This window comes from Monosiga brevicollis, genomic scaffold (genome assembly GCF_000002865.3).
Source record: "Monosiga brevicollis MX1 MONBRscaffold_36 genomic scaffold, whole genome shotgun sequence".
Taxonomy (NCBI): Eukaryota; class Choanoflagellata; order Craspedida; family Salpingoecidae; genus Monosiga; species Monosiga brevicollis.
The window spans coordinates 108,588-121,765 of NW_001865073.1; the positions used below are offsets into that span (position 1 = coordinate 108,588).

Below are 13,178 nucleotides of genomic sequence, written 5' to 3' on the forward strand. Positions count from 1 at the left end.
AATCAGGAAGAAGCCACGCCCGAGTATGAGAAGTAGAGTACAAGAAAGATGGGCTAGATACAAAGGAAGAAGAGACATGAGGTGGAACAACGCCTCGGCTCAAGTTTAACGCCCCAGCCCATGGTCAAGGGTGCCACCACATTCAAAACAGCATCGAGGTTTCGCGATCCTTGGGCCGCAGCTCGGCGGCAAAATGCGCCATTTTATCCGCTTGGGTGGTATCCAAGGTCAAACCGCGCGGGCGGAACTCGGGCTCGGTCGGCGGGGATTCGGGTCGCCCCGGCCGCATGGCGTTGCGAATACTGCGACCAGCTCGACGGCCCAGTGAGCGTAGCAGGCCGTTTTGGTCTGATTTGTGGGAGCGGAGCGAGGACGATGAGCTGTTGTTTGGCGGTGTTTCCTCGCGCTGGCTGCCGGCGGAACGCTCCGAAGCCTGGCGCTCGCGCCACCGGTTGTTGGTTTTGACAAGCCCACGCATGTCTTCGTCGATCCACAAGCTTGGGCGTGAAAGGAGGGCGGCGGCGGCGGCTGCTTCCTGGTCCTGCGATGGTGCATCAGGCATGCCATCCTCATCGTCACCGGGAGACGACGTCGCTGAGAGGCTGCTGGTGTTGCCTTGGGCTTGGTCTTCACCTTGAGTGGCAGTTGGGAGACTGTACATGCTGCGAACCATGGCGGCATCCCGACGAGTGACACCCTGGCCAAGATGGGGTGCTGATTTCGGGGCAATGATGGCGGCATCAGATGGCGGATTGGGAGAACGAGGAGACGAGGGTTTGGACGATGACGGCCCGGCGGGGAGCACGCCCGTGTGGTTAAGGCTATTGAAAGAATTGGAGCGGGAGTTGACGACTGAACCAGTGTCCCGAACATCAAAGCCGGTCATGCCAGGCAACGCCAGTGTGTTGCCCGAACTGCTTCGCGCAGCCGCGGTCATGGGCGCGGCGGGTGAGCCAAGGGGCGACCTTTGAGGGCTTTCCACTCGTTCCGTGTCGAGGCTGAGAGAGGCGGGGCGGCCGGGCAAGCTGCCAGTGCGACGGCGGGCTTCCGGGGCTTCGTTCACCGGGCCAGCGCCATTGACGGAAATGCTGTGGCTGCGGCGGTGTGAAGAAAAGTCAAAGCTGCTGACACGACGCAGGCTCGGGGCGGCCGGATCGAGGGCTTGAATCACGGGATGGTCAGCAAATGAGGCGTTGTCCGACTTCTCCGTCAGCTGTCGGCGTAGGTGGTCCAGGGTCTCGTCCATGTGGCGTTCGTGCTGCATGAGTTCCTCATTGTTGTGATGGTGCGCGACCACCGAGCCTTCCGGCGGCGGGGCCGCTTTGGTCGCCGTCACGGCAGGTGCCGACTTGCGGTTGTTTTTGGGGGAGGGCGCTGGAGAGCCGGCGGGCTGGATATTGGCCTCGCTGTGGCGTACCGCCCCAAAAGCATGAATGACGTCAAAGGACAGGCGGGTGGAGTTTCGTAGGCGGCGCTTGAGGCGCCCGCGGATGACCACGGCTTCTTCCTCGGGCACGCCCCGGGCCATGAGGTCATCCGCGGTAAAGGAGGCCAAGTCCTCGCCGACTAGAGCGTTATTGCGACACCAGAGCAGGGTGACGGGGCACTCCTGCGCACGAACCCATTGCAAGCACTGCTCGTTGTCCCAGGTCAATGGGTCATTGGGCAACTCTGGGGTCCCGGCAGCACTTGGGGGCGCGTTGGCGTGGCTCGTGCTCGGAGCGGAGGGTGTCGCGGGTTCGGCGGCAAAAGGGACGTAGACAAAGGACGTGCGCACCACTTTGCGGCTGGAGCTGGGGCGAGGGAGGTCTGCATCCCCCTGAGCGCGAGGACGATCACCCGCCGGCTCACCCTTGCGAGGCTTGCCCCAACACTTGAACATGGCGCTTCGCGGGCGTCAAGGACAACCAAAGGGGCGGACTCTGCAGCACAAACTGCCTGCTCCAAGCCGAGCCACGAGTCTCAACACACACGATGCACAAGCACGGGTCCGCGCGTCCACGCAAGCACAGGTCCGTCACAGTACACACCGTTCAACAAATGCACTGCCCCACGCCCTCGACGCGCTTCAGGGGACCGCGCTGCCCTTTTACCTGATTTTTTTTTTTTCAAAAAAAGAGAGAGAGAGAGAGAGAGAGAGAGAGAGAGAAAGAAATGGAGAAGACTGGCTGTGTACCTTTTTGTTGTGGCTTGAGTCCCACACCCATGTACCTTGTTAACGTTGTTAACCCATAAGAGATCCGTACGCTCTTGTTGTGGGCACGTAAGGTCCCCAAGCCAAAGGCGAATGTCAGATAAAACGTCGATACAGCTTGCGTGCATCTCCAATGTGTAACAAACATCACACAACACATATCTCAAAGTGTGATAAAGCATAACACATCATAGTGTAGCCAACAATGTGTAAAGCTGGAACAATGCGCCGGACAGGTCAAAAGTACCTGTGGTAGCGAGACCCCAAGGGTTCGTCTGATACAACAGTAGTTGTGGCGGAGACGTTTGACCAGAGTGGGACACACAGCGTGACAACCTGCCCCCGGGGTCGCGCTGCCGCCGCCGCCGCCGCCAGCTATAGCCTCGTCGGTACCTGGCGCCTTAACCCCTTTTCGCAGCCCACGCGCGAGGGCAGGCGCATGAACTTGAACAAGCAGGTTGTTTAAATTGGCTCAACAGGCGCCATGTCTCTGTATGATGGGCTGGATGTCGAGCAAGAGGTGAAGAAGGACCTGTACGCTGCCTCCACCTCTGGCACCGGGACCTCGGCTACAAATCAGACGGCCCCCGATCTCGCCACCACTGCCTCTCAGGGCACTGGATCCAATGCCGAGGATGGTGTGTATTCTGTCCCTCTTGCTCCCTGCCCTGCCTCCTACGGTCCCTCCTTTTCTTTTCTTTTTTCTGCGTTGCGCTGTCGAGCGTGTGCCACGATTAGCACGCGGCCCTCTCACACACTTCCCTCTGGCTCGATCCGTTGACCTTGATGTTAGATGCTGACAAGCGCAAAGCCGGTTGGGGCGTGGTGGGCAGTCACATGTTTGCCGCCGAGATTCAGCGCAAGCGACTTGCGGCCAAGGCTGCCGCCAAGGCGGCTGAAATGGTACGGGCCTGCGCCTTGTTCCCCCCACGCCAATTCGTTTGCCATGGCCCTGATTCTGCTTGTGCCGCCATGGTTAATGGTTGCAGCAGAAACAAAGCGAATCCACGAACAGTGGCACGCCATCCTTTGTCCCTGCAGCCCTTCGCAATCGGTCCACAGCCGCGATAGCATCGCCTGCGCTGTCCAGCAGCAGTGCCATGATGCAGCGCGCCGCTCTCATTGCCGAAGCACAGCAGCAGCAACAGCATCTGGAACAGCAACAGCAGAGCAAACACGACCAGCAGTCCCAAGGGGACGGTGCTCATCCCGGACCCGAAGCCACGCCGCCCAGTGAGCCCTTTATAGACACTGATGCTTCACGGCGCGAGATTCAGTTTCCCTATGACCCCAGCAGGTACCCGAGTCTTGGTCTCCGCTTGCTTTTTTTTTTTTTTTTTTTTTCTTTCCCACTTTGGAATGTCAAAATCATTAAATTTTGGTTCACTGATCTCATGTCCGGCAACACAAACTGTGTTTGCTTTCTGCTTTGGTGCACGTTGAACGGCAGACCCAATGAATTTGAAGAGGTGAAGGCGTTTATGGAGCGTCAACGCACCGAGTTTCTCTCTGGCGCCGGCCTCGAGGCGGAGGCCCCATCCACCCGTGGTTCGTGCTCCTCCGTGCTCTTTCATGCTCTTCCATGCTCCTCGCTGCCCCTCCGTGGTACCGTGCTTCTCTTGATCCTTGTGCCACGCCTTGTCAACTCATGTGGGGCCTGCACGATGTTTTAGGGCCTCGCGCAGCCATTGCACCACCGCCCAGTCTGGGTGGAACAACCGCTCCAGCTCAAACCAACACCAATGCCAACGCTGGCGTGGCCATTGCTCCGCCTTCCAGCCTCCAAAACACCACCTCAACGCGGCCCAAGGCTGCCATCGCACCCCCCGCAAACCTACAAGCGCCACAATTTGTGCCAGCCGCTCAACCAGGAGCTGCTGCCACCCCGTCCGGCGCCCCCGCAGCAAGCAAGCCCGCATTGGATATATCAGGAGAGGAGGCCTTTGCTAAGCGACAGGCTCTCTCGATGTCTGGGGAAGAAGCCTTTGCCAAACGCCAAGCGTTGTCCATGTCGGGTGAGGAAGCGTTTGCCAAGCGCCAGGCTCTGTCCATGTCCGGGTCCCAAGCTTTTGCACACCGACAAACCTTGGGTGCAGCCCCCTCGGGAGGAACGGGCCCCACTCGCGTCGTTTTGCTTCAGGTGCGAACGAGCCCGCCGCGCAGGATAAATGCTTGTTTTGGCGTGGCACACCCACTTGGCCGTGCCGCACCCGTGTTGAGAAACGTTGATGTGCTGCCGTCTGCCTGCCGCGTTTTTCAGAACATGGTCGGTCCAGGAGAGGTGGACGGTGACTTGCAGCCAGAGACGGCCAACGAGTGTTCGCGGTTTGGGCAAGTGACCAAGTGCACTGTCTTTGAGTGTCCACGTGGTTCTGTCCGTGACGACCAAGCTGTTCGCATTTTCGTCGAGTTTGCTGACCTACCGGCTGCAGCCCGGGGTACGTCGTGCGCGTGCTGGGGGCTCTTGGGCTGAGAATGGCTGTCGACTGACCGGCTTTTGTCCTTTGTTGCTGGATATATAGCTCGCCAAGAAATGCACGGTCGCTTCTTCGGAGGTCGGCAAGTCCGTGCAAGCTTCTTCGATGCGGATCGCTTCGCCCGCCAAGACCTAGCCCCCCGCGCCGGCGAACCCTAGTGCCCTTACTCCAGATTGCTAATCGATTTTTTTGTCTGACAATGGAAAGAAAGAAAGAGAGAGAGAGAGAGACAGAGAGAAAGGGAGTGAGCTTATTGGAATGAGTAACAACAGCAACAGCGTGATACGACGTTACGACGTTACGACGTTACGACGTTGTGCAGAAAAAGGATGACATCGACATGATGATGCATGAAAGCGAGAGAGAGAGAGCTGTCAAAGAGCAAGAGTTGGAGAGATGGGGACAAGGCGTCAATAAGACCAAGAGGTTGGCAAAACTTGAAAGTCGATCAAGTTGAAAAATCAACCAGAAATCAGAGAAACAGAGATGAGAACCATCAGCTTTAGAGAAGCCACGAGATAACCAGAAAGTTTCAGAGACAGGGGCGTGTGAACAGCAAAAAGCGTGTGATGCGGGCGGCAGTTATTACGACGACATCAGAGAGAGAGAGGTGTCGGCGTGTGTGTGTGAGTGACGCGCAACTGGCGAATGGCAGTGGCCTCGTGGTCCTTGATGGTCGTTTTGAGAGCGGCAGTGATGATGGATGGCGGTACAGAGCTGGAGGTGGGGGAGGGGGGAGAGAAGGCACATCAGACAGGGTTTTAAAATGTGTGTTTTGTGGGGAGGGAGGGGATGGGCGAGCTTCCAATCCACACCCCACCGTGCGCACCGTCACGGGCGGTCTTTCAGGAAAGGGGTTGGAAGATCTTCATGCGGCCGCTTTGCAAACGCTGTTGTGTGGGCGCGCGCACACATACCCTATAGCCCTTGCTGTTCTTGCCCTTGAACACATTCATAATGTCTCTGCGCCTATACCCTGACTCACGCCGTTGCCCTTTTCTCCGGTCGCTCGCCTTGTGCTTAGGCGCCCCACCTCCGCCTGTCGTTCGTGTGATCAATTTTCAACAAGGCCCCCCACCGAGAATCACACACCCCACAGGGTTTTGTGGATAAACCTCACTTCTTGCTTCCCTCCATCAACCTTCATACGTCTTCAACCTCCGCGCGATCGTTTTTCCCACCTGACGCAGGCGCCAACTTCAAACAACCCAAGCCATCCAATTGTCATCTCTCGGGCTCGCGCCGCGTCTGCGGTGGTCGCTGGTGACGGCGCTCACGAACAAGCGCGCGCGCGTGCGCGCGCTTGCTCATCGCCATGTCACCACTGTTGACCCGCTGGCTTGTGCTAGCCGCACTGGCCTTGGTTGCCAGCGCTCAATATCCCCCCATCTTTGGCCAGACGTACTACGTTTTCTCCACCGTTGAAGACCAGACCGGAAATATCGGCACGGTTGTGGCAACCGACCGCGACGGTGATGCCATCCAATACAGTTTTTCCGGCTCCAGCGTTCAAAGCACCACCTCCACTCTGGCAGGGCAACTGGTCATCGACACTAGCACGGGCACCATCAGCACGCCGACTGGCCTCTCCGAGAGCGGTCTCACGACCGTCTATGCCCTCTCAGGCTCCCCCCGCTCCTCGGCTCAGTGTAGCGTCGTTCTTCAGGTGGCGGACATTAACAACAACCCTCCCACCTTTGACAAGAGCCAGTACAATGTTTCCATTCCCGAGAATACGGCCTCCAGTAATTTGGTCCAGGTCATTGTCACCGACGCTGATACAACCTATGCGAATCAAGACTACACCCTGTTCTTCATTGAAGGCAACCAGGGGGGTGAATTTCTCGTCAGCACGTCCGGCATTGTCTCTCTCAACTACACCCTCGACTATGAAAGACAGACAGCCTACCGCCTGCTGCTGGTGGCCGAGAACGTGGCTGCGCCCCCCCTCAACGACACGGCCTGGATCAACGTGCTGGTGACGGATCTTAACGATAACGCCCCGATTCTGAATCCAACCTTGTACAATGTCAGGTCAGTCCTTGGCGTTCATTCGACTCTCAATCCCGACCCCAACTGGGTATCCGCTTTTCTCATGCCTCGTTTGTACGCGATTTGACCCTCCACAGCGTTAGTGAAGCCACCCCTGCCAATTCGATCGTGGCCACGGTGGTGGCAACAGACGCTGATCGACACGACACCGTGAGCTACAGCATCGTTGACACAAATATTCCTTTTAGTATTGGCAGTAGCTCGGGCCAGCTGAGACTGGCCACGGCGCTTGACTATGAGACTCTGCAAATGTACAACTTTTCAGTTCGTGTGACAGACTCAGGTACCCCCAGTCGCACCGCCACGGGCACTGTTTTAATCCACGTTCAGGATGTCAATGACAACGCCCCGCGCTTTGGCCAGCCCGCCGGCTACGCCATTTCTGTCCCGGAGAGCTTCAACGTGCAGCAACAACTCTTGCTCGTTTCTGCCACTGATGCTGACCTACCCTCAACGCTCAACGGTCAAGTTCGGTATGCCATCAACGAAACCTCAGACTTTATCATTGATGCCCTTTCCGGCGCCATCCATGCCGCCGCAGCCTTTGACTACGAAGCGCAGCAGTCGTACACCTTTGGCGTGTATGCGCATGACCTTGGTTCGCCCCAACGCACGACCCGGGTCTCAGTGGCCATTACCGTGACCGACGTGAACGATAACACCCCTCAATTTCAGGCCCCAAACTATGCAGTCAGTGTCTCAGAGTGGACAGCGAGCGGTGCCGCCATTGTCAATCTGTCCGCAACAGACGCAGACCTGCATGACACGGTACTCTTTTCACTTCGCACCACCTCCGTGCCCTTTGGTGTTGACCAAAACACGGGCCAGCTTTCCGTCGCCGGCACCCTCGACTATGAGACAAGGCAATCCTACAACCTCACCGTGCGCGTCTCCGATACGGGCTCGCCTTCTCGTCACGCTGATACCTGGGTCCTGGTGACCATCCTCGATGAGAATGACCATGCCCCTATTTTCGGCGCCCTAAATGGCTACACCGTTGCCGTTGCGGAAGATGTGAACGTTGCCAACCCCTTGCTAACGCTCTCCGCCACGGATGGCGACCTCCCTACCACTGCCAACGGCCAAATTCGCTACAGTCTGAACGGCACGGCGTCCTTTGCCATCAACGCCACCACCGGGGTGATCCACGCGCTCGCTCCCCTCGACTACGAGCAAACGCAAAAGTATGTCTTCACTGCCACAGCTGCTGATCTGGGCACTCCACCGCGCTTTGCCACCACCACCGTCACGATCAATGTGCAAAATGTCAATGACAACGTTCCCGTCTTTGGAGCTGCCTCGTATGCCGTCAACGTCTCCGAGTCCACTCTTAAGAACACGGTCATCCTTCTCGTCTCGGCCACTGATGCTGACATTCTGGACTCTGTCCGCTTCAGCATTCAGACCGCATCAGTACCCTTTGCTGTTGGTCAAACATCCGGAGAGCTTTCCCTGGCTGGCACCTTGGACTACGAGCTGCGCACAAGCTACAACATCACACTCCGCGTTACCGACACAGGGTCGCCCCCGCTGTACTCTGAGGTGCAGGTGCTGATTTCCGTTTTGGATGAGAATGACAACGCGCCGCGGTTTGGGGCAGAATCTTATCAAACATCCGTGCTCGAGTCGGTCAATGTGACGCAGCCGCTCTTGCGCGTCTCGGCCACCGACGGTGACTTGCCCGCCACCGCCAATGGCCAAGTTCGCTACGAGCTCTACAACGCTCTTTTCTCTGATACAAACTTCACCGTGGATGCCATCACGGGCCAGATCTATGCAACACGTGCCCTCGACTATGAGACAGTGCAGCGCTATTTCTTTACTGTACAAGCTCATGATTTGGGTTCGCCCAGGCGCAGCTCCCCGGTGATTAATGTGACGATCCTCGTCATCAACGTTAACGACAATGCTCCTCTGTTCGTCGATGCGCCCTATAGCGCCAACATCTCCGAGGCCACCAGCATTGGGACGGCTGTCCTTGCCGTGGCGGCAACTGACGCCGATCTCGAGCAAACCCTGTCGTTCTCCATCGTGGATGCGGCCGTTCCTTTTGCCATCGGGTCCCAATCAGGAGTTATCACGCTTGCCAACGCGGTTGATCATGAAACCGTGCTGTTCTACCGTTTTAACGTGCGCGTTCAAGACAGTGCTAGCAGTCCCCTCAGCGCCTTGGCCACAGTGACCGTATACATCACCAATGTCAACGACAATGCTCCAGAGTTTAGGGCCGATACCTACAGCTGCACGATTGCAGAGAATTCAGTGGCAGGTACATTTTGTCAAACAGTTCAGGCCGATGACGCCGATCGCGTGAATAACGACGTAACGTACACCCTCAGCAACACGCAAGGCCGCTTTCGGATCAATCATCTGACAGGTCGTATCGAGACCACTGCGCCACTTGATCGTGAAGCGCAGGCGAGCTACTCGCTGGTTGCTACAGCTGTTGATTCCGGCATCCCGCCTCGCTTTACCGATGTGCCGGTGATTGTGACTGTTTCGGACGTTAACGATAATCCTCCGCAGTTTGTCACAAAGAGCTTCACCCGCTCTGTGCCTGAAAATGCGGCTGGGGGTACCGTTCTGGTTACGCTTGAAGTGACCGATGCCGATGTTGGCGACGCCTCGGCCGTTGCCTTTAGTATCAACGGTGGGGAAGACCAATTCGAGGTCATCACAACGACGACCACCCCGGGCAATGCCGGAACGGCGCGACTTCGCATCAAGAACACAGCCACCCTTGACTATGAGGCGGTCCGCAACTATACCGTCCGTGTTACTGGTAAGCAGACGAATTCGACTCTGGTGTACCAATGTGTTTGAGGCAAGGTGCTGAAGCGGTTTTTTTTTTTTCACATGACACCCATTTTGATCGTGTTTGATCTCTTATTATCTCACCCCCATTTCTCTGCCATCTGCCGTGACAGCGCTCAATCCGGGAACGAGCATGTCCGACGTCTGTACGATTGACATTCTGATTACAGATATCAATGACAACGCCCCTGTTTTTGGTCGCACCAGCTATAGTACACGTATCGCATCCTCGACTCTCTCGGTCTGTATGCATCTTTGGCTATTCGTGCTTCAGAGGGTCCCTTGCGCCCGGTCGTGTCGTGTGATAAAATGGAATGGAAGATAAGTTGAGTTCTTGTGTCGCCTCATTTTTTTTCTTTTCTTTTTTCTGTATTATCATTGCCTCGCATTCACCAGGGCACCACAATCTTGGCGCCACGCGCCACGGATGTCGACACGGGTGCTGGAGGTGTCATCACATACAGTCTATCACAGTCGGATGCCGCCTCGTTTACTGTCGACGCCACCACTGGTGCCATCAGCACGGCGCGTGTACTCACAGCATCTGATCGCAGTTTCTCGTTTGCCATCATTGCACGAGACGGCGGTGGCCTTTCCACTCAAGCGACAATCTCGGTGACAGTGGCCACAACGTCCAACGATCTGAACCCTCAGTTTGCTCAAGTCTCCCAAATCACCTCCGTTCTGGAGAACTCGCCTGCAATGACACGCGTCGCTCAGTTTGTAGCAGCCGAGGCCGACCAGGGTCTCAATAGCCGCCTCAACTATACCTTGGTGGATGACCGCAATGCTAGCTTTATTGTCAAGACCGAGCTCAATACCAATAACCTGCGTGTTGCCAATGTTTACACCACCCGACCTTTTGATTACGAATCTGGTGTTGTGTCTTACATTCTCACGGTCGTCGCTACCGACTCAATTAACACGGATCGCCGAGGCCAGGCTACCTTGATCCTCTCTGTGGAGAACGTCAACGATATGGCCCCCACTTTTGCCCGCCAGACCTTTTATTTCAACTTTAGCGAAAACGCCATTGTCGGCGCCGTTGTTGGCCAACTTGACGTCACAGATGGGGATCCTTTGGACGGTGGTGGCCGATTCTACGTTCTTTCCGACGACGTGCCTCCCCAGCTCACCGTCACGTCTGATGGTGTTATCAAGGTGCAACAAACCGTCAAGTATGAAGTCTACTCCTCCTTCACCTTCACCGTCCGAGCAGTTGACTTTGGTGCAAACCAGCTGTCTTCCAATCTGTCGACTGTGATTGTCTCTGTTTTGGACGAGAACACCTACGCCCCGGAAATTTTGGAGCCCTCGGGTGAGGGATATGTGTGCTTAGTTGAGGAGGGCCGACCTGCGGGCACACGCTGTTCCACTCTTACAGCCATAGACTATGTAAGCACCTTCTTTGTCCTTTCATTCGAGTGTTGTAATGTTGTGTTGGGTTTTACTTTTTTCTTCTTTTTTTTTTTTTTTTTGTTTTCCTTTTGTTTTTGACCTCATCTCGTGTGTGCGTCAATAGGATGCTCCGGGCACGCCTTTTTCCGAGCTCGTGTGGTCCTTAACGGGCTCGCCCGAATTTGCCATCAATAGCTCTACTGGCGTGATCTACACCACATCTGTGATTGACAGCTCGGTTCAAACCAATTTCGCGCTCGTGGCCACCGTGCGCAACCCTGTGGGCAACGTTGGCAGTGATAGCACCAACGTCATTGTTCGAGTCGTAGAGCAAAACCTTTACGGGCCCCAATTTGACTCTGCTGTGCGCCTCGTTGAGCTGGCCGAAACCGACTCAGCCCGGGTCATCGTAGACTTGAACGCTAGCGATCCGGACCACAGCAGCGTAGCTGACGTTGGCATCACATACACTCTCAAAGAGGCGGTGCCAGGCTTTTCAGTTGTCGCCTCAACGGGCGCGCTCCGCGCCGATGCGGGCGTCCTGGATTACGAGACCTTTTCTCGCAAAACCCTGACCGTGGTCGCCACGGATGATGGTGGAATCCCACGCTCTGCCGAGATTCTCGTCGTTTTGACCCTCACCGATGTCAACGACAACTTTCCCACTTTTACTACTGATAATCTAGTCGTCGAGGTTGCCGCTGACGCAGCTATTGGCTCGATTCTTTCACGCGTGACCGCTCGCGATGCAGACTCTGGCTTTAGCGGCAGCGTCCTTTATTCTGTCACTGGTGGTCCCGTGCCGTTCGCCGTCGACCGCTCTGGCTACCTAACGACCACGGCAGCACTCGATGCACTGCCTTACTCGTTTGCTGTGACAGCAACGGATGAGGGTGATCGGGATGGCTTTAGTGCACTTCAATCACTGACCCCTATTTCAATCACCGTGCGCCTACCTGACCCCGGGTCAGACTTGGTCCCTGCTTTTGATGTTGCCTTTGCACAAGCCAACGTCTCTGAAGACGCCTCGATTGGCCTTGGTATCCTTGATATCCCCATTGCTAACATGTCGCTTGTGGCCTTTTTTGAGCTTCGCTCTGCCGATGGCACCAATGCTTCTGATTTTGCCATTGATCGCAATGGACAATTGGTCGTGGCCAACTTTCTCGACTATGAAACCAAGACGTTTTACAACCTCACCATCATTGGTACGTCATTTTGGCTTGACAATGGCGTCACGGGTTGTTTTTTTATATGGTGCTTGCCCCCCTCCCCCTCCATCATGGTTGTTTGGTGTTTGAGATCTCGGGTCCGTCTCAATTTCATTTCTCCTTCGTTTTTCTCTTGCCTGCACATAGCACATGGCTATGGGCCGAGCACTGCCACGTCTTCAATGTGGGTGGCCATCAACATTCAAGATATCAACGACCACGCTCCAGTATTTGATGCGGTGCAGGTTCGCATCTACGTCTCTGAGTTGAAGGAGGCCGGCTCGATTATTGGCCGCGTGCGGGCCACCGACAAAGACGATGCCGCCCTTTATGGAGCGGTGACCTACCAGCTGATCGAAACATTCCCGGCATTGACTGGCTCCGCCCGCTTTTTGCTGGGCGTGGATGACAGCGACAACGCAGCCACCATTCAGCTCTCAGACCCAAGCCCGCTTGACTACGAACAAGTTCAGCTCTACACTCTGACGATCCGTGCCATAGACGCCGGTTTCCGCTTTGCAGATGCCACTGTCTACGTCGAGGTGCTCGATGCTCCAGATGGGCCTGCGCTGCAATTTGTTGACCCCGTTGCCTCAATCAAGCTGCCCACAGGCTTCTCTGGTGAGGTGGCGACTTTACGCGCTGCCTTTGCCTCGCCGGCGCCGCAACAAACCATTACCTACACGCTAACCCGAATGACAGACTTTGCCATTGGATCTGTTGCCAACTCAGCGGGCCTTATTTCGGCCCCATCCCCTTTGAGCGATGGGTTCTACTCTCTGCTCGTTCAGGCGTTGAGTAGTGCGGGCCAGTCTGTTTCCACCACGCTGAACGTCACGGTCGCGCCCGTGACGCCCACCGACGTGCAATTCTCTGCTAGCAATTACAAGGCAACCCTTGCAGAGTCGGCACCTTTGAGTACCAACGTCGTCACTGTCTCTGCCACCGTGAACGTGCGTAAAACCTTTGTTGCTTTATTCTCTCGCTCGCTCTTCTCGTGCTCGCTCTTGCTTGCCTCCCCCCCCCCTTTTT

At 56.2% G+C, this 13,178-nt stretch overlaps 3 protein-coding genes across 3 annotated transcripts in view; 2 read left to right on the forward strand and 1 right to left on the reverse strand.

The window, feature by feature from the left end:
• Positions 1–142: 142 nt before the first annotated feature.
• Positions 143–1,882, reverse strand: MONBRDRAFT_29581 (uncharacterized protein; the record flags this gene model as incomplete). Its single annotated transcript, XM_001750056.1, has 1 exon — positions 143–1,882. The coding sequence occupies one exon, from the start codon at positions 1,880–1,882 to the stop codon at positions 143–145; it is 1,740 nt and encodes a 579-aa protein (XP_001750108.1).
• A 796-nt stretch (positions 1,883–2,678) lies between these two features.
• On the forward strand, positions 2,679–4,829 carry MONBRDRAFT_29582 (uncharacterized protein; the record flags this gene model as incomplete). Its single annotated transcript, XM_001750020.1, has 7 exons — positions 2,679–2,832; positions 2,988–3,097; positions 3,184–3,491; positions 3,645–3,742; positions 3,868–4,334; positions 4,455–4,632; positions 4,717–4,829. 7 exons carry the CDS (start codon positions 2,679–2,681, stop codon positions 4,827–4,829), a joined length of 1,428 nt encoding a protein of 475 aa, XP_001750072.1.
• Positions 4,830–5,986: 1,157 nt separating this feature from the next.
• Positions 5,987–13,178, forward strand: part of MBCDH18 (uncharacterized protein) — a gene marked incomplete at both ends in the record, with an annotated part of 31,142 nt that continues 23,950 nt past the window's right edge. Inside the window, 6 exons of the mRNA XM_001750021.1 lie at positions 5,987–6,705; positions 6,801–9,505; positions 9,651–9,778; positions 9,934–10,932; positions 11,060–12,143; positions 12,294–13,099. Of these exons, the coding sequence (XP_001750073.1) occupies positions 5,987–6,705; positions 6,801–9,505; positions 9,651–9,778; positions 9,934–10,932; positions 11,060–12,143; positions 12,294–13,099 (6,441 nt within the window). The remainder of the gene's footprint in view (positions 6,706–6,800; positions 9,506–9,650; positions 9,779–9,933; positions 10,933–11,059; positions 12,144–12,293; positions 13,100–13,178) is intronic.